The 21,693-nt window shown below is 44.8% G+C and overlaps 1 protein-coding gene across 2 annotated transcripts in view; it reads left to right on the top strand.

The window, feature by feature from the left end:
* The window catches only part of iqgap2 (IQ motif containing GTPase activating protein 2), a 306,105-nt gene that overhangs the window by 249,216 nt on the left and 35,196 nt on the right, over nt 1–21,693 (top strand). For both annotated transcript variants that reach the window (XM_033018621.1, XM_033018622.1), the window contains 4 exons: nt 34–118; nt 7,748–7,980; nt 9,869–10,001; nt 21,182–21,284. In XM_033018621.1, coding sequence (XP_032874512.1) covers nt 34–118; nt 7,748–7,980; nt 9,869–10,001; nt 21,182–21,284 — 554 coding nt within the window. The remainder of the gene's footprint in view (nt 1–33; nt 119–7,747; nt 7,981–9,868; nt 10,002–21,181; nt 21,285–21,693) is intronic.

The raw sequence follows: 21,693 nt of genomic DNA, 5'->3' as shown, positions 1-21,693 counted from the left end.
TTTCTCGTTGTTTTAATCCATGTGTCTGTGTAGTTATGGAATGAGGTACATAGCCAAAGTTCTGAAGAGCTCGCTTCATGAGAAATTTCCCGATTCCACTGAAGATGAACTGCTAAAGGTAGTTGTGTACAAGTCTATTAAGTTAGATTTTACTTTTCACTGGCCTCACTAGGGCTGACAAGTGATGCCCCAAAATTGAATCTATTTTGGATGAAAGGCCACTTCAACTGTTCTTGAAAAAATATTACAATGGGTGTGAGCATATATTTCTAATGTCCATGAAAACCCTCCTCTCCGAAGGAATAGGAGGGAAAATATTGTTACGGATCAATGCAATAAAAGGGAGGCGACCTTGTTGAAATTTAAAAATAGTTTTATAAAGTGATTTTGTTTCTAATAATCAAACGTCACAGCATTTTTTTTAGCTGTTAGCTACATTGAATGTACAGTATTAAAACCAATTGACCTAACTATGTAGTAGTGCTGCTCTCCCCACTTGCCTCAATCCTATCAGCATATTCTTCTGTTCATTCCCCTCTGTGGGTACACACATCCAGCTTCCTCTTCAACAAAAGGACACAAAGTGCTGGAATAACTCAATGGGTCAGGCAGCATCTCTGGAGAATATGGATAGGTGATGTTTCGGGTCGGGACCCTACTTTGGTCCTGACCTGAAATGTTACCTGGTACACAAAAATGCTGGAGAAACTCAGCGGATGCAGTAGCATCTATGGAGCGAAGGAAATAGGCAACGTTTCGGGCCGAAACCTTTCTTCAGTGCAGTCTGAAGAAAGGTTTCGGCCCGAAACATTGCCTATTTCCTTCACTCCATAGATGCTGCTGCACCCGCTGAGTTTCTACAGCATTTTTGTGTACCTTCGATTGTCCAGCATCTGCAGTTCCTTCTTAAACACTGAAATGTCACCTACCCATGTGCACCAGAGATGTTGCCTGACCCGCTGTGTTACTCCAGCCTTTTGTGTCCTTTTTTGTGATTCGGCATCTGCAATTTTTTGTTTCTAGCTTCCTCTGCAAATAACTTAATGCACTCACCTCAGCTTCTCCCAGTAGTCGCCAGTTCCCTATTTGGCCCGCTCATTGGGGAAGTAATTTTCTTCTGAATTCCTAATTAGATTTGCGAGTGATTTTCTTGCATTCGTGGTCTCTTGTTCTTCCGGCAACTTTTTAATATCTACCCAAAGTCAAATTTGTTCGTCCCATGCACGTTCTTAAATTTTCAGCTTCAGCCGTGGATGAACAGCTAAAGGTAGCATGTGAGCCCACCTATTAAGTTAGATTTTACTTCCACTCTGTCTCAAATTTGAACTCATTTTTGTATGAATGACCTTTGAGAACAAGACTTCCATTCGGTCAATGCCCCTCCACCTCCATCCTCCATGTTCCAGCCTTACCCAGCTTTAAAATAGTGTAGGAAGGAACAGCAATCTGAACGGTCTGAAGAAGAATTTCAAACCAAAACGTCACCCATTCCTTCACTCCAGAGAGGCTGCCTGTCCTGCTGAATTACTCCAGCACTTTAGGTCTATCTTAAAATAGTACTGCCCTGATGGTAATCACCTCTTTTTTGCCCATCTTTTCCTGATGGTTGTCACTATTTTTGTTTTTTCCCTGTGAATTCTTGTTACAATTGCCATTGATTCTATATCCTGTTGTTTCAGATTAGTGTAAAGTGAAACTATTTTGGTCGTGTAAAAATACATTTGACTTCATGATGCTCTTATTTTAATGCCATTTTTTCAACCTTTTTACATCACTGCTTATTGTGTTGGCTGCAGCTTAATTCTTTCATTATATTTTGTGTCAATTCACATTTTTAATAGACTTCAAATGCCTATTTTAAGGTGTTGTTAGGCTGGGACAAGAGTGCCTATGATAGTGGTTGGGGGAAGACTCGGTAGAAGCCACGCTGGATATCTATGTCACCGAATCATTTGTAATCATTTTGTTCAATGATTCATAGACAATAGGTGCAGGAGGAGGCCATTTGGCCCTTCGAGCCAGCACCGCAATTCAATGTGATCATGGCTGATCATCCACAATCAGTACCCCGTTCCTGCCTTCTCTCCATATTCCTTGATTCCGCTAGCCCTAAGAGCTCCATCTAACTCTCTTTTGAATGCATCCAGTGAATCGGCCTCCACTGCTTTCTCAGGCAGAGAATTCCACAAATTCACAACTCTCTGTGTAAAATAAGTGTTTCCTCATCTCAGTTCTAATGACCTCCCCCTTATTCTTAAACTGCGGCCCCTGGTTCGGGACTCCCCCAACATCGGGAACATGTTTCCTGCATCTAGCATGTCCAATCTCTTAATAATTTTATATATTTCAATAAGATTGCCTCTCATCCTTCTAAATTCTATTGAATACAAGCACAGTCGCTCCATTCTTTCATCATATAACAGTCCTGCCATCCCGGGAATTAACCTCGTGAACCTACGCTGCACTCCCTCAATAGCAAGAATGTCCTTCAGCTTGTCATCCTTTAGAGTTTTCAGCTTGGAAACGTGCCCATTGGCCCAACTTCATGATGATGACTATTTTGTGTCCCTGAACTAATCCCATTTGCCTGTATTTGGCCCACATCCTTCAAAGCCTTTTTTTTTAAATGCATGCACCCATTGAAATACATGGATAGGCCATCCTCAGTGTGGAAACATTTGTGCTTTCACCTTAGATTTGTGCCCTCTAGTTTCAGACTTGCCGACTCTCCAGGGGAAACAACTTCCAGCCTATCCAGTCTCTCCTCGTAAATCCAGCTATCCAGTCCCAATAAAATCCATATGAATGATTTCCCCACCCTTTTCCAGCTTAATGGCAGCCTTCCAGCCAGGTGACTGTGTTATGATCTTGTGCCAATGTCCTGAAATGTTGCAACTGATATAACTCTTTTTGTGATTCTTAGAAAATATTTAAATTAAAACCTTTTTCTTCCATTGGAATCTTTTGTTGATCTGATGGCAACTTAGTCCCTTCGAATTGTGTTGGCCATAATTAGTTATTTGCTTTTTCTATAAGTACACACGGATCCTTACCTTAACACCTAGGGGGATTTGTTAGCATTATTTTCTTCCAAAAAAAATGCTTTACGTCTAGGTTACTGCAAATTTTAATCAGAAGAGCATAAAGTGTTTAGCAGCAGGAGGCAAGTGTGTACTCTTACTTGATTCAAATTAGCTTGAAGAGATCGTGGGAAGAGATTGTTGCTTGAAGAGATGTTTGCAACTAGATGTTGCAAAACGGGTTTCTTGCATGTGTACATTGTTTGTACGTTGTGATGGTGCAAGTTACAGATTAGTACAAGAGCAGCTTTGCTTTTAATTGCTTGAAGGCACTGATCCCAATTTTCTCTTTGTTTTTTTCTTCTCAAACAAAGTTTGTCCAAGAGTTTTTTTTTGTATGTGGGGGGGAAGGTTAATGCAGTCATATGATAGTTTAAACAGTACACAAAAATGTGTGTTCAACATTTGACTTTGTGTGTTAAGACACCCTATTCCTCTATGTTTCGACAAATAATTTCAGTTTGAGTGTCATGAATTGGAAACCAGGTGTTCAGTCTGTTAACCAGGTGTCAGCTCCCAATGTGGCCTCATTTACATCGGCCAGACCAAATATAGACCAGGCGACCACATTGCTGAACATTTGCGCTCGGTCCGCAAAGGCCTACTGGATCTCTCAGTTGCTAACCCATTTTAACTCCCCCTTCCCATTGATTCCCAAACTGACTTTTCTGTCCTGGGCCTTCTAAATTGTCAGAGTGGACCAATTGCAAAATGGTGGAACAGCACGTCATAATCCACTTGGGTAGTGTACAACCCAAAGATATGAACCTTGAATTCTCCAATTTTAGGCAGCTAACCTACAACCCCCCCCCCCCTCCCCTTTCCTCCCCCCTCTCTTCCCTGTGCCACACCAGGATTTGCACCCACTTTTCCCACCTTCCCGTCCTCCCCATCACCCTTCCACCAATATCGCTTTCTTATTTCGCATCTTCTCTCTCTATTTCACATCCTTTTACCTTCATCCCTGGACTTTGTCCTCCTTTTTGACATTTAATCCTCCATCAGCACCTCATATTTCGCTTGTTGACAAAAATGCTGGAGAAACTTAGCGGGTGAGGCGTCTTCTATGGAGCGAAGGAATAGGCGACGTTTTGGGTTGAGACCCTTCTTCAGACTGGTGTCGGGGGGGGGGGGGGGGAAGAAAGGAAGAGGCGGAGACAGTGGGCTGTGGGAGAGCTGGGAAGGGGAGGGAGAAAGCAAGGACTACCTGAAATTGGAGAAGTCAATGTTCATTCCGCTGGGGTGTAAACTACCCAAGCGAAATATGAGGTGCTGCTCCTCCAATTTGCGGTGGGCCTCATTCTGGCCATGGAGGAGGCCCAGGGCAGAAAGGTCGGATTCGGAATGGGAATGGAAGTTAAAGTGCTGAGCCACCGGGAGGTGTTGGGTGAAGCGATCGCCAAGCCTGAGCTTGGTCTCACTGATGTAGAGCAGTTGACACCTGTGATCCTAATATTTCGCTTGGGTAGCTTACAACCCAGTGGTATGAAAAGTGACTTCTCCAACTTAAATTGCCATTGCTTTCCCTCTCTCTCCATCCTCTCCCTCTTCCCAGTACTCCCACCAGTCTTACTGGCTCCGACTACATTCTATCTCTGTCCTGCACATTTTCCTGACATCAGTCTGAAGAAGGGCCATGGTGGCGCAGCAGTAGAGTTGCTGCCTTACAGCGCTTGCATTGCCGGAGACCCGGGTTTGATCCCGACTACGGGTGCTGTCTGTACAGAGTTTGTACCTTCTCCCCTTGACCGCGTAGGTTTTCTCCGAGATCTTCGGTTACCTCCCACACTCCGAAGACATACATGTATGTAGGTTAATTGGCTTGGTGCATGTGTAAAATTGTCCCCAGTGTGTGTGGGGTAGTGTTAATGTGCGGGGATCGCTGGCCGGTGCGGACTCGGTGGGCCGAACGGCCTGCTTCCACTCTGTATCTGTAAACTAAACTAAAAGGGTCTCGACCAGAAATGTCACACATTCCTACTCTCCAGAGACGCTGCCTGTCCTGCTGAGTTACTCCAGCATTTTGTGTCTACCTTCCACCTATCACTAGCCAGGCTTTGTCCCATGTCCCATCCCCACCTCTTTTCCAGCTTTATTTCCCCCCTCCCCCACTCCAATTAGTCTGAAAAAGGACCACACCATAAAACATCACCTATCCAAGTCCTCCCGAGATCTTGCCTGACCTGCTGAGTTAATGCAACACTTTGCGGGGTTTTTTAAGGATTTGAGTATAGGAGCAGGGAGGTTCTACTGCAGTTGTACAGGGCCTTGGTGAGACCACACCTGGAGTATTGTGTACAGTTTTGGTCTCCTAATCTGAGGAAGGACTTTCTTGCCATAGAGGAAGTGCAGAGAAGGTTCACCAGACTGATTCCTGGGATGTCAGAACTTTCATATGAAGAAAGACTGGATAGACTCGGCTTGTACTCGCTGGAATTTAGAAGATTGAGGGGGGATCTTATAGAAACTTACAAAATTCTTAAGTGGTTGGACAGGCTAGATGCAGGAAGATTGTTCCCGATGTTGGGGAAGTCCAGAACAAGGGATCACAGTTTAAGGATAACGGGGAAATCTTTTAGGACCGAGATGAGAAAAACATTTTTCACACAGAGAGTGGTGAATCTGTGGAATTCTCTGCTACAGAAGGTAGTTGAGGCCAGTTCATTGGCTATATTTAAGAGGGAGTTAGATGTGGCCCTTGTGGCTAAAGGCATCAGGGGGTATGGAGAGAAAGCAGGTACAGGATACTGAGTTGGATAATCAGCCATAATCATATTGAATGGCGGTGCAGGCTCGAAGGGCCGAATGGCCTACTCCTGCACTTATTTTCTATGTTTATAAACCACCAACTGCAGCTCCTTGTGTCTTAAGCCAGTAATTTGCTTTACGGCTAATGCCTCCTCTCCCCCCCCCCCCCCCCCCCCCCCCAACATTTACTATTCATCCTTGGTAATTTGCCAAGAATCATGGTTAAAATGCATTAATGCTGGGGTTTTTTTAATTTTATCGGCTTATTTACGGAGTCATTTTCCGCAAAGCCACCTGAACAGGAAGCTTAAGTACACCGACCTAACCCAATGTACAAATATCTTTCAAAAGCATTCTCTGTGAGGCTACAAAAGCACTAGCAAATTGGAGATTGTGTAAATGGAACACATTAGATACACAATACTCAAGAGAGCTTACATTTATCTTGCATTTATCTTGTAATTTCATAATCTTACATCATGCCAAAGGTCTTTGTCAGCAAGTGAGGTACCATTTGTGGTTTAGCTCCTGCTTAAAGCAAGAAACGTGATGACTAATTGAAGTACCACTAGCTCTCTCAAACAACAGTGCAATAATGATCTGTTAATCTGACCAAAGGGATGTTGATTGATGGCAAAATATTGGCCAGGACACCCAACATAATCCTCCATCCTTGTATAAGAGAGTGGCATTTCAGAGTCGTACAGCATGGAAACAGACCCTTAGCTCCATCGAGTCCATGCCAACCATCAACTGCCCCTTTACGATAATCCGACATTAATACCATTTATTAATCTCCCATCCCCATCATCCATCATCCCCATCTTATCATCCCCTTCCTCCCAAGATTAGCCTACAAACCCACAAGTCGTCTGGGGCGTGTGAGGAAACCTGGTTGAGGGGGGGGTGGGGGGGGGGGGGGGGGGGGGGAGGTCACACTGTCAACGGAAAACATGTAAACTCCACACAGACAGCACCAGAGATCAGGATCGAACCCAGGTCTCTGGCACAGTGAGGCGGTGGCTCTGTCAGCTGCTCCACAAATGTTGTCCGACCCGCTGAGTTACGCCAGCACTGTGTTTTGCTCCAGTTGCTGCATCTGCAGTTCCTTGCAACTCCATTAATTCAAGACAGCCATCAATGTATAGGGTGGGGGGGGGTGTGATCTATTGTAGTCATAGTCATACAGCTCAGGCCTTTCGGCCCAATTTGTCCATGTTGTATAAGCTGTTCCATTGCCCGTGTTTGGCCCATATCCATGTACCTGTCCAAGAGTTTTTTTAAATGCTGTTAAAGTATCTGTCTCAACTACCTCCTCTGGCAGCTCGTTTCTTACACCCACCACTTTATCCTAGAAAATAATCCAGTATCAGGAGGATGAGGGGTGATCTTATAGAGGTGTATAAAATTATGAAGGGAATAAATCGGTCTCTCGCCCAGAGTCGAGGAATCAAGAACAACGGGACATAGGTTTAAGGTGAAGGGGGAAAGATTTTATAGGAATCTGAGGGGTAACTTTTTCACGCATAGGGTGGTGGGTGTATGGAATGATCTGCTGGAGGAAGTAGTTGAGACCAGGACTATTGCAATGTTTAAGAAGCAATTAGACAGGTACATGAATGGACAGGTTTGGAGGGATATGGCCCAAACGCAGGCAGGTGGAATTAGTGTCGCTGGGACATGTCGGTCGGTGTGGGCAAGTTGTGCCAAAGAAACTGTCTCCACACTGTAGCAGTCTGTAACTAGGATACTATTTTTATTCATTGTATGTTATAAAGCCGCGGGTGCTGTAAATCTAGGTGGGACAAGTATAGATGGGACATGTTGGTCGGTGTGGATGAGCTGGGCCGAGAGCTCTAAAACTATATGTAATAAATACTTAACGAACTGGTGTTAATCTGACACAATTCCGTCTGCAGATTGTGGGCAACCTCCTTTACTATCGCTACATGAACCCCGCCATCGTTGCGCCCGATGGGTTCGACATCATAGACATGACTGCGGGCGGACAGCTCCACCCCGAACAGCGACGCAACCTGGGCTCGGTGGCAAAAGTGCTGCAGCACGCTGCATCCAACAAGCTGTTTGAAGGGGAGAATGCCCAGATGTCATCGATGAATAACTTCTTATCTCAGACGTACCAGAAGTTCAGGTAAGTTATGCCATAAGGAATAGGAGCAGAATTAGGCCATTCAGCCCATCAAGTCTACTCTGCCATTCAACCATGGCTGACCTATCTCTCCCCCCTAATCCAATTCTCCTGCCTTCTCCCCATAACCTTTGACACCCGTACTAATCAAGAATCTATCTATCTCTGCCTTAAAGATATCCACTGACTTGGCCTCCACAGCCTTCTGTGGCAAAGAATTCCACAGATTCACCACCCTCTGACTAAAGTTGCATTATATTGGAAGCTAAAATGTACACCAGGGACTTTTTTTTCCCTTTGCACAGTTGCTTTTCAGGAGGAGAAAATATATCATCAACAAAAGGAGAGTGAGTTAGGAGTCCACATCAAATACCAATTGGTAGTTATCAGGTCAAGAACCAGAGGACATAGGTTGCAGGTGAGTGGGGAAAGATTTAATAGGAAACTGAGGAGCAACTTGTTTTACCTAAAGGGTGGTAGCAGCATAGAATGAGCTGCCGGAGGAGGTAGTTGAGGCAGTTAATACCACAACATTTAAGAAACATTTAGACGGGTACGTGGATAGGACAGGTTTAGAGGGATATGGGCCAAATGCAGGCAGGTGGGACAGGTGTAGATGGGCCGGCGTGGGCAAGTTGGGCCAGAGAGACAGTTTCCACGCTGTATCACTCTGTAACTTTGTATTAATTGTATGTATGTTATAAAGCTGCAGATGCTGGAAATCTAAAACAGGAGAAAGGCAGAAAATGGTGGACACACTCAGCAGACCAGCAGCATCTGTGGACAGAGAAACAGAAACAATCTTTCTCATTCATGTCATTGAATACAGAAAATTATCAAAGGATCCGATTCTAAACCTGCAGGCTAGATTTAAAATCGGAGATTTATTTTCACCTATTCAGATAATAAATTCTCCGTTAAGATTCTTCACTGGGTCCCGCTTGGCAGTTAGTTTTGGAGAGATATATACAGTGTGGTAACGAGCCCTTTGGCCCACCGAGTCCGTGCCGACCAGCGATCACCCATACACTAGTTCTACCCTACACACTAGGGACAATGTTTACAGAAGCCAATCGACCTACAAACCTGCATGTCTTTGGAATGTGAGGGGAAAACTGGAGGAAAGTCACAGGGAGAACGTACAAACTCCGTACATACAGCACCCGCAGTCAGGATCGAACTTGGGGCCCCTGGCGCTGTAAATCAGCAAATCTGACGCTGGGCCACTGTGCTGCCATTTTGGAAAGTGTGTTGAACGGATTGTATCATTGGGATTATAGAGAACACCAGGGCTGAGCTGGAAGTTAACACAATGGTGCAATCATTAATGGGAGATGGATTAGAATAATGCAGGTTTGGGATTATTTGAAACTGGATGTTCAGGTATCTTATTTAATAAAGCAGTAGGTGAGGCGCGGGTCCCAATTACTACATTTTATTTTTTGTTCCCAATTTTTGGTAACTATTCATGGAGTTATAGAGTGATACAAGCCCTTCGGCCCAACTTGCCCACACCAGCTAACATGTCCCAGCTACACTAGTCCCACGTGCCAGCATTTGGTCCATATCCCTCCAAAGCTGTCCTATCCATGTACCTTTCTAACTGTTATCTCTTAAATGTTGGGATCGACCCTGCCCCAACTACCTCCTCTGGCAGCTTGTTCCATTACACACACCACCACCCTTAGTGTGGAAAAAGTTACCCCTCAGATTCCTATTAAATCTTGTGGAAGACTGAACAGGAGTTTGAGCCCAGGTGATATGGAAACAATGCAACAGTAGCCATTGCACAGTCATTTTAATCTAACAACAAAGCATTACATAGTCGAACACAAAGCAAAGAAGGGATTGACTTGCCAATTAGCTGTTGTTTCTCCTCTGCTGTTTGCAGGAAGTTTTTCCAGGAAGCCTGTGACGTGCCGGAGCCAGAAGAGAAGTTTAATATCGATGAATACTCTGACATGGTGACATTGAGCAAACCTGTCATCTACATCTCCATTGAAGAAATTATAAACACTCACTCGGTATGTGCCAATGGCTTGAGTTTGGAAAAATTGCTTCATTTTTACTGTGCATAAACAGAACTCATGACTGTATGGTGCCTGTCGTGATAAGTACCTCGGGGGGGCATAATCTGAAGAACTTGGATTTCAAGTGAAATTCAAGATGCAGCGGAGCATAGCAACTCCTTGCATAGTCTTCCCGGGGAACGATCCCATTGCCATCCGATACAAAATCTCTCCTCTTTTAAATAAATCTAAACCTAAGAAAACCCTTGGCAATGGGAAGCTAGAGTTTAGTCAAATTGTTGGGTTTTAAGGAAGGGGACAAATTTTAGGGAAGATATATTGATGCCTTGATGTGTGAAAGTCCAGTTTCCAGTTCTGTAGTGAGGAGTGCAAAGACAAACCATTTTGGGGTAGGGTTGTAGACCTGTGTACGAGGCGAGACTGAGAGGTACAGAGCCAGAAGGGATTTTACAATTCCCTATTTAGAAACAGGAACTGCAGCTGCTGGTTTACACACAAAAAAAAGACGCAAAGTGCTGGAGTAATTCAGCGGGTTAGACAGCATCTCTGGAGAGAATGGTTTTTCTGGAGGCCCCAACCTGCATCAGTCTGAAGAAGGGTTTCGGCCCGAAACGTTGCCTATTTCCTTCGCTCCATAGATGCTGCCGTACCCGCTGAGTTTCTCCAGCAATTTTGTCTACCTATGGTTTTTCTTCAGACTGACTGTAGGGGGCGAAAGAGAGCTGAGAGAGAGGAGGGGCAGGACAAAGCATGGCAGGTAATCGAAACATAGAAACATAGAAAATAGGAGCAGGAGGAGGCCATTCAGCCCTTCGAGCCAGCACCGCCATTCAGAATCAGAATCAGAATGCTTTATTGTCATTGCATGTGTCACATACAACGAGATTACTGTGTCTCTCCATTTAAAAGAACTTCAAACATTCACATACTCATACTTTTTACACTCCCTCCCTCCCCAAACCCACCCATGGATTCACATTTACATAAATTAACACTGTCTCCCACCCCCCCCCCCCTCCTTCCCCATAACCCGCTCCCGAGACAGAGTTCAGTTCCAAGATTGCTGATGGGTAAAAGCTGTTCTTGAGTCGGGCAGTGCGTGACTTTAGCGACCTGTACCTTTTCGCTGAGGGCAGCAGTGTGAAAAGGTGGTGACAAGGATGTGTAATGTCTTTCACGATATTACAGGTCCTGCTGCGGCATCTGGAGTGGTAAATGTCCTCCAGAGGGGGCAGGTGGAGTCCAATGATACCCTGGGCATTCATTGTGATCATGGCTGATCGTCCCCTATCAATAACCCGTGCCTGCCTTCTCCCCATATCCCTTGACCCCACTAGCCCCTAGAGCTCTATCTAACTCTCTCTTAAATCCATCCAGTGATTTGGCCTCCACTGCCCTCTGTTGCAGGGAATTCCACAAATTCACAACTCTCTGGGCGAAAACGTTTTTTCTCACCTTGGTCTTAAATGACCTCCCCTTTATTCTAAGACTGTGGCCCCTGGTTCTGGACTCGCCCAACATTGGGAACATTTTTCCTGCATCTAGCTTGTCCAGTCCTTTTATAATTGTATATGTTTCTATAAAATCCCCCCTGTGACCAAAGTCCAAAGGTTGTTAGAGGTTACCTAAAATTGGAGAATTCAATGTACAAACCGTTGGGTTGTAAGCCACCCTGGCGGAATATACTTAACCTGGAGTAACAGCACCTCGTGGAACAGCACTGGAGGCCCCGGCATGGGGGGGCAACAAATCGAGGGACTGCCGTGAGGGGGGGGGGGGGGGGTTTGGGTTGGGGGGTGGAATGAACAAACGAGGATGTTGCTCGGACTAGAGGGAGAGGTTGAGTAGGCTGGGTCTCTACTCCAAGGAGCGTAGGAGGATGAGGGGAGATTTTATAGAGGTGTACAAAATCATGAGAGGAATAGATCGGGTAAATGCAAAGAGTCTTTTACCTAGAGTAGGGGAATCGAGGACCAGAGGACATAGGTTCAAGGTGTAAGAGGGAGTTAGATGTGGCCCTTGTGGCTAAAGGGATTAGGGGGTATGGAGAGAAGGCAGGGATGGGATACTGAGTTGGATGATCAGCCATGATCATATCGAATGGCGGTGCAGGCTCGAAGGGCCGAATGGCCTACTCCTGCACCTATTTTCTATGTTTCTATGAAAGGGAAAAGATTTAATAGGAATCTGAGGCGTAGCTTTTTCACGCAGAGGGTGGTGGGTGTATGGAACAAGCTGCCAGAGGAGGTAGTTGAGGCTGGGACTATTCCATCGTTTAAGAAACAGTTGGACAGGTACATGAATAGGACAGGTTTGGAGGGTTATGGACCAACGCAGGCAAGTGGGATTAGTGTAGCTGGGACATTGTTGGCCGGTGTGGGCGTGTTGGGCCGATGGGCCTGTTTCTACACTGTATCACTCTATGACTCTATAACAAAAGGAGGAGCCGGCGTGCTTTGTAACTTTGTCAGCGCCGTAGGTGGCCGCTATTTGTATACGGTGGGTATACAAGCAAAGAATCTCACTGTACGTAGTGACATGTGACACAGTATTCCATTCCACCTCATATTCCATGCTCAGTCTGAAGAATGGTCTGACCTGAAACGTCACCTATTCCTTTTCTCCAGAGATGCTGCCTGACCCGATGAGTTTCTCCAGCATGTTGTGACTATCTTTGGTGTAAACCAGCGCCTGCAGTTCCTTTCGTCTCACACCTCATATTCCACTTGGGTAGCCTACAATCCAACTGTATGAATATGGACCTCCAATTTTAGGTATCCTCGAACAACCCCTCCTCTCCCCATCCCCTCCCCCCATCTCCAGTGCCCCACCTTTATTCACCCCTATTTCTCCTCACTCCCTCCACCTACATTCCTTCCCCCCAGCTTCACAATTCACAACTCTCCAATTCTTTTGTTTCACACCTATTGCGTTTTCATCTCTAGCCTTTGTCCAACCATCTGCCTATCGAAACCCTCACTCACCTGTGTCCACCTATTACTTGCCAGCTTTGTCCGTCCCCTCCTCTCTTATCTCCCCCCCCCTCCATCCCACAGTACCGACACAAAATGTCACTTACCCATGCTCTCCAGAGATACTGCCTGACTTACCGAGTTACTTTTCTTTTTATACATTTCTATGAGTTCAAATTTGAGACTACTACTAAATAAATGGTGGCAGTGAGAGAGACTTAGAGTAGTCAAGAGTGTTTTATTGTCACATGTCCCAGATAGAACAATTAAATGTTTACTTGCAGCAGCACGATAGAATATGTAAATATATACATATATATAATATACACGCGCACACATACAGTGCCCTCCATCATGTTTGGGACAAAGACCCATCATTTATTTATTTGCCTCTGTACTACACAATTTTGAGATTTGTAATAGAAAAAAATCACATGTGGTTTTTGTGCACATTGTCAGATTTTAATAAAGGCCATTTTTATACACTTTGGTTTCACCATGTAGAAATTACAGCAGTGTTTATACATTGCCCCTCCATTTCAGGGCACCATAATGTTTGGGACACAGCAATGTCATATAATTGGAAAGTAGTCATGTTTAGTATTTTGTTGCATATCCTTTGCATGCAATGACTGCTTGAAGTCTGTGATTCATGGACATCACCAGTTGCTGGGTGTCTTCTCTGGTGATGCTCTGCCAGGCCTGTATGCAGCCATATTTAGCTTATGCTTGTTTTGGGGGCTAGTACCCTTCAGTATTTTTTCTTCGGCATATAAAAGTCATGTGCAGATGGGTTCAGATCAGGTGATTGACTTGGCCACCAAATAATTGACCATTTTTTAGCTTTGAAAAACTCTTTTGTTACTTTAGCAGTATGTTTGGTATCATTGTCTTGCTGTAGAATGAACCGCCGGCCAATGAGTTTTGAGGCATTTGTTTAAACTTGAGCAGATAGGATGTGTCTATACACTTCAGAATTTATTATGCTGCTACTATCAGCTGTTGTATCATCAATGTAGATAAGTGAGCCAGTACCTTCAGCAGCCATACATGCCCAGGCCATAACACCCTCACCACTGTGTTTCACAGATGAGGTGGTATGCTTTAGATCTTGGGCAGTTCATTCTCTCTCTCCATACTTTGCTCTTGCCATCACTCCAATACAAGTTAATCTTCATCTCATCTGTCCACGGGTGTTTGGGGATCTGTCGGACAGGTGTTTGGGGATTTTTCTTTATTATAGAGAGAATTCTTCTGTCATCAGCTGTGGAGGTCTTCCTTGGCCTGCAGGTCCCTTTGCGATTAGCAAGCTCACCAGTGCTCTCCCTTCTTAATGATGTTCCAAACAGTTGATTTTGTTAAGCCTAAGGTTTGGCTGGTGTCTCTAACAGTTTTACTCTTGTTTCTCACTCATAATGGCTTCTTTGACTTTCATTGGCACAACTTTGGTCTCATGTTGATAAACAGCAATAAAAGTTCCCAAAGATGATGGAAAGACTGGAGGAAAGACTAGGTGCTGAGAGCTCTCTTATACCTGCATTAAGGAGGCAATTATACACACATATGCAATTACAAACGCCTCTGAAGCCATGTGTCCCAAACATTATGGTGCCCTGAAATGGGGGGGACTATGTATAAACACTGCTGTCATTTCTACATGATGAAACCAAAATGTATAAAAATAGCCTTAATTAAAATCTGACACTTTAACCACATGTGCGGCAGCATCTATGGAGCGAAGGAAATAGGCAACGTTTCGGGCCGAAACCCCGGGTTTCGGCCTGAAACGTTGCCTATTTCCTTTGCTCCATAGATGCTGCTGCACCCGCTGAGTTTCTCCAGCACTTTTGTCTACCTTCGATTTTCCAGCATCTGCAGTTCCTTCTTAAGCACTATAAATAAATGATGGGTCTTTGTCCCAAACATTATGGAGGGCACTGTATTTACACACAAAAAACAAACAATAATTGTGCCATAATAACAATAATAGTCTCTGTAGTTCAGAGCTTATTTGATGTGTAGTGTTTATTAGCCTAATGTCTGCAGGGAAGAAGCTGTTCCTTAGCCTGGACGTTACAGTTTTCAGGCTCTTGTACCTCCTTCCAGATGACAGGAGTGAAATGAGAGTGTGGCCAGGATGGTGTGGGTCTCCGATGATGCTGGCCGTCTTTTTGAGGCAGCGACTCTGTTAAACCCCTTACCAGCAGAGGGCTGGGTGCTGCATGAACTGTTGTTTACTGGGATAGGCTGGGGGATGTTGAAGAAATTGCCCAGTCTGCCCGACGTGGTATTGTAGCCAAGTAAACCAAGAGGAGTACAGCGAATTTCAATTCTGCTGAGGAGAGGTGGATAGTGGAGAGGGTGGGACGGTGTCATATGTGATGAAGAGTTGTAGGTGCAACAATGCAGTCATTCATCTTTGTAAAGATACTCCTCAGTGAATCAGCCTTATTTGATCCGACAGTAATGCTGTCGTGACAAATGAAGGTAATTGTTATGCTTGTTTTATCTAAAGAGCAGTAGGCAAAAAAGATCACTGAGTTCCTGTTAGGAATGCCAGAGGTACTGTTTAAGAATTTTAAGACTTTAAAGTGATTTTCATGAAAGATTCATGGTGTATGTCAACCTGGCAAGTTGGAGGTTTTGGCCAGATCTATTTTGCCATCTGAAAACTCTCATCTGGACATGACCTGCATTTTAATCAAGCATGCAGGCTCTGCGTGTGTCAAACTAGTTGACCCATGGTGAAATCCTCTCCCTGCCTGCCTGCCTGCCTGATTTTACATTCTTCAGCTTCCTTATCTGTTTTGCATCTACGTTCCAGCATAAAATCACCCACACTATCTGGTTTAGTTCAGCTTAGAGACACAGCACGGAAACAAGGCCCTTCGGCCCACCGGGTCCGAGCCGACCAGCAATCCCCGCACAATAACACCCACTCGGGACAATTTTTTCATTTACCAAGCCAATTAACCTACAAACCTGTACGTCTTTTGAATGTGGGAGGAAACCGAGGATCTCGGACAAAAACCCACGCAGGGCACGGGGAGGTTGTACAAACTCCGTGCAGACGGCACCCGTAGTCGGGATCGAACCCGGGCCTCCGGTGCTGCATTCGCTGTAAGGCACGAACACTACCGCTGCGCCACCGTGACTGCCCCTAGACTGGTACGGTCTTGTGTACACATCTTTTACATTTGTTCGCTGAACCTTTTAACTATCTCATCCCTGTTGTCTAGGGTTGCCTTTCCAAGCCTCTACACCTCTTCCTTGGTCTTTAGTAGTTCGCCAACTGCTCCCATGTTGCAACAGCACCCATTCATTTCTCCAAGCAACCATGTGCTTTGCACATCTCCAATCCTTTACTCTTGTCACTTTAATTTCATGTATTTTGTGTTTTATGATTGTTGGCAGATCAATTTCCCTCCTGGGATAAATAAAGTTTAATCATATTATATGATGTTGTTTTAACGTACTGTAATGCTGATTTTCTTGTTACTTTTCCTTAGCACAGTTTGCCCATTATTTCCCTATCCTGCTCGGAATTGCATGTCTGTCAAGGAAAGCCCTCGTGTTCCTGTGTTTATGTATTGGGTCACTTTCCTTCAACCTTATAATTGTTGTTGAAAGACTTAATCCACCTGTGGGAAGATTGAAAGCCTGTATTTCATTAATCTGGCTTTGAGGGACTTCTCTCTAACCATATACCAAACTGCTACACATTTAGTGCATGAAACCTGACAGATGGCAGGCCTATATTAAGAGGCACCTAATTTGGTGTTCAGCGTTGTTTCCAATGTTCAATTGCAATGTTTGAATTAGCTTCATAAGTTCATATGTTCCAGGAGTAGAATTAGGCCATTCAGCCCATCAAGTTTACTCCGCCATTCAATCATGGCTGATCTATTTTTTCCTCTCAACCCCATTTTCCTGCTTACTCTCCTGTAACCCCGACACCCTAATGCCCCTGTCCAACTTAGGAAACCTGAACGGAAACCTCTGGAGACTTTGCGCCCCACCCAAGGTTTCCGTGCGGTTCCCGGAGGTTTTTGTCAGTCTCCCTAATGGTCGAAAGTGGTTTCCGCTACTGCTTTGTTCCGGCGATTATTTCGAAATTTCAAAACCGGCCGCGACTAAAAATAGGTTGCCGTTTAAAAAATCGGTAATTCTTTAGTCGAAGCCGGTTGCGATGCTAGTTGAAGGTGGTTGCCGGAGATTGCAACCTCCGGCAACCACCTGCAACCTCCGGCAACCACCTGCAACCTCCGGCAACCACCTGCAACCTCCGGCAACCACCTGCAACCTCCGGCAAACACCTTCAACTAGCATCGCAACCTGCACTGATACCCCCATCGATCCTGCACTGACCCCCCCCATCCTGTCCTGTCCCCCCATCCATCCTGTTCTGATCTCCCCCCCATCCATCCTGCACTGATCCCCCCCCATCCATCCTGTACTGATCGCCACTGAAATCCCCCGCGCTCTCCCCTCACAATTTTACCTAATCTTCCAACGTTGTTTCTTTGTTGTTCCATCCTACACCAGGGTCCCCCCCCCCGATCTATTCATCCTGCACTGATCTCCCTATCTACCTCACATTGATTCTCCTGCCATCCCCATCCATCCTACACTGGTCCCTCAATTCATCCTGCACTGACCCCCTTTCCCATCCATCCTGCACTGCTTCCCCCATTCGTCCTGTACTGACCCCCCTCCATTTATCCTGCACTGATCCCCCCCATCCATCTTGTAATTATCTACCCATTCATCCTGCACTGATCTACCCATTAATCCTGTACTGATACCCCCATCCATCCTGCACTGATCCCCCCCCATCCTGTACTGTTCCCCCCATCCATCCTGTTCTGACCCCCCCATCCATCCTGTTCTGACCCCCCATCCATCCTGATCTGATCCCCCCCATTCATCCTGTAATGTCCCCCACCCCATCCATCCTGATCTGATCCCCCCCCCCATCCATCCTGATCTGATCCCCCCCCATCCATCCCGTACTGATCGCCACTGAAATCCCCTGCGCTCTCCCCTCACAATTTTACCTAATCTTCTTCTAACGTCGTTTCTTTGTTGTGTTTTCTTTCCCAAACTGGCTCCACCGCTTGGCTCAGAATCGTAAACAGTGACAATTTAATTAATTGAGACATTTACAATAAGCAAACTTCCACTTTCTTAACTATATTTGGATATATTCACGGTGAAAAGGGAGGAATGTGAACTCCAAATAGGTTTGATCACTGCAAACAGCTTTAAAATGTTAGTTTATTCTATCAAATGTTTGGGATTGAAGTAATGTTTGAGGAGGAAGTTACTACAGTTATTATCTTTTCATTTGGCCTGCTTACTTAACAATTAGTCTAATGCCGATTGAGAGGGAATGGTTGGTGCAGTGCGTATAGCCCAGGCATCCTCAATGTTTAGTGGCAGGTTGCTGGTGCTTTTAATGACCCAACAGCAGGGTTTTGTTTCAATCCCAGCATTAATCACACAATTACTCCCCTGCAGCGTTTAATTTTCATGCCACTCCTTGATCAGTTAAATTAACTGAGGCGTTTAGTTTGATCTCCGTGGCTGCTCTTGTCTCCAGTAAAATGTGACTAAACGTCCCAGCTTATTCACCACAGCTTCTCATCTTGTTTGTGGTGGCATAGTAATCCAATCTGAAGAAGGGTCTGGACCAGAAACGTCACCCCTTCCTTCTATCCAGAGATGCTGCCTGTCCCGCTGAGTTACTCCAGCATTTTGTGTCTATCGTCAATCCATCCTGGCGTGACCCGACACCAGGGTCCACGCCAACCCCCTCCCTCCCTCCCCCTCCTGCCCCTGCCGGTCCCTCACCCCCCCCCCGCCGGTTCCCCCTCTCTCACTCTCTTGTACGCCCCCACCTCCACCCCCCTTATCCTGGGACCCCTCTTTTCACGTCACTTATTCCTTTTCTCCAGAGATGCTGCCTGACCCGCTGATCCCCATTCCTGCCTCTATTCAGTCCTCACTGACATCCCCTGTACTCCCCTTCCCATCTACCTCCCCCCCCCCCCCTCGAGTTACTCGTCCCGTTGAGTTACTCCATCATTTTGTGTCTATCTTCAATCCGTCAGATTGCCTGTTCTATAACATAAATTGTGGACTTTTTTTTGTTTTGTTGCCATTTTAGTTTAGTTTGTTTATTGTTACTTGCACAGTGAAAAGTTTTATTGGTGTGCACTAACCAGACAGCTCAAAGACAATATTCGAGTACATTCGAGCCGTCCACAGTGTACAGATCAGATATAGGGAATAATGTTTAGTGCAAGACAAAGTCCAGTAAAGTCTCAATAGAGATAGTCCATTTATTAAATAACTGGGTAGCTTTTTCACACAAGGGGTGGTGGGTGCATGTAATAAGCTGCCAGAGGAGGTAGTTGAGGCAGGTACTATTGCCACGTTTAAGAAACATTTAGATGCATGCATGGATAGAACAGGTTATGAGATATGGAGCAAATGCCGGCAGGTGAGACTAGTGTAGATGGGACATGTTGGCTGGTGTGGGCAAGTTGGGTCTGTTTCCACGCATTATGACTATGACTCATTCGGTTTATACTCGCTTTCTGCGGATTGTTTGCATCAGACATTTGACTGCCTTTCAGTTTTCTCCGAAAAGTAATCAAAATACAGCTGTCGTGGTAACTTCTCCCTTGCTCTACTGCAGAGACCTAAATAATTGTTTGGAGAGAGATTTTATTTTCCATAAATCACCAAATATGTGCCCGAATGGAGCTCTGACGTCTGCCTAGATTTCAGAGTATTCCTGGTATCTAGACTGAAGCTTGAGGGCATGACTGTCTTTTTGCCTTTTTTTTTAACCAATAATGGAATGGAGAAAAAACAAGGACCTGCAGATGCTGGTTTAAAAAATAAGAGACAATATGCTGGTCAGCTAGCACCTCTGGAGAACATGAATAGGTGATGTTTTGGGTTGAGACCCTTCTTCGGACTGATTGTAGGGGGAGAAAGAAAGCTGGAATAGAGGAGGGGCAGGACAAAGCCTGGCAGGTAATGGGTGAACATAGGCGAGGGGACAGGACAGATGGTTGAGCAAATGATAAGAAGGAAAGGTGTGTGAAACGAAGAACTGCAGATGCTGGTCAAAACAAGAAAAGGTAACTCAGCAAGTCAGGCAGCATCTCTGGAGAACTTGGATAGATGACGTTTCAGGTTGGGACACTTTTTCAGGGGTGATCTCATCAAGGTGTTTAAAATGAACAAGGAGTGAGATGGGAATTCAGTTGTTGCCACTTTTGTGGGGATGATTAGAAGTTCAGGCCGCGTATATGATAGTAATGTAACAAATGTCATGCTCAGGAAAACATAATTAGCCTGTCTCAAAAGTGGATTTTGTTTAAAGAGTAGGTGGAGAACCGAGGAATGAAATGGGAGGATGTGTTAAGAGTTAGAGGATGGTATTTGGACCAATTGGTCTAAAAGGCTGGCATTTGTGGTGACATTTTCAGCAGCTTGGAAATGGGATCAAATTGCATTTGAGCAACTCCTGCAGCCATAAGCATCCCTTGACGAAGGATATTGATGGCCTCACTCCACTCTTCTGCGAGTGGCATAGATAGACAGAGGTAAAGGGGAACTTGAAAAATCCTAACTAACATTTACACAGAAGGTGTCCACTTTCTGAGAACAATGCACACAGTGAACCAAACTTTACCAACATTGGTGATTTTTGAATAATTGTTTGAATTGATTTATTCGCCATCAGTAACTGAGCCTGCACTTTGGTATTGAGAGCGTTAGATGTTTAAGTTCAGTTTATTATTGTCACATCGAGTGATACTGTGTGGAAACAGGCCCTTTAGCCAAACTTGCCCACACTGGTCAACAATGTCTCAGCTACACTAGTCCCGCTTGCCTGCTCTTGGTCCATATCCCTCCAAGCCTGTCCTCTCCATGTACCGAGGTAGAGTGAAAAGCTTTTTTGTTTCGTGCTATCCAGTCAATGAGAAGACTCTACTTGAATCCAATCAAGCCGTCCACAGTGCACTGATTCAGGATAACGGGTATATTTCTTTAGTGCAAGATAAAGTCTGATTCAAGATGGTTCAAAGGTCTCAAAGGTTATTTTCAAGCCAATGAACACACGTGGATGGGTTAAACTTGAGACACATTAGTGATCCATTCTAATTCATTTCCTTACAACAGTTGCTGTTGGAACATCAGGAGGCTATTTCACCCGATCATAATGACCTATTGCATGAGCTCCTGGAAGGATTAGGAAGTGTACCTGACGTTGAAACTTTGATTGGTGAGTAATTCAAGAACTGACTACAGAATATTATTTTATGCCAGTGCTTATTTTTGTAGACCAAAAAGATGCCAGTGCACATATCAATTACACGTTAAGTTACATTTATTGATTTATTTTTCCAATGTTGGGAACACTTTAACTTGTAATATAATAAGTGAACACTAAGTCTAAACAAATGAATGTTCTAATTCATTCACTTGCATTTCATGGTAGAGGTGCTAGTACAGTGTACCAGTGCGCAGTCTCACAGAGTTTTATGCTAAGAACTAAACTCATCTATGATGAATAAAGTAATGCTTTGCAAAAATTGAAAGAGTATTAGAAATGAACGCAGGTACAGAGATTGACCTGTAATTCACAGTGCGTGTTTTTCTATTTAATTGATGCATGAAGGCAATGAAATCTA

The sequence above is a fragment of the Amblyraja radiata genome, chromosome 3, assembly GCF_010909765.2.
Source record: "Amblyraja radiata isolate CabotCenter1 chromosome 3, sAmbRad1.1.pri, whole genome shotgun sequence".
In the NCBI taxonomy this organism is placed as follows: Eukaryota; Metazoa; Chordata; class Chondrichthyes; order Rajiformes; family Rajidae; genus Amblyraja; species Amblyraja radiata.
The sequence above is the reverse complement of the archived record's forward strand: the minus strand, read 5'-3'. Positions and strand labels throughout refer to the sequence as shown.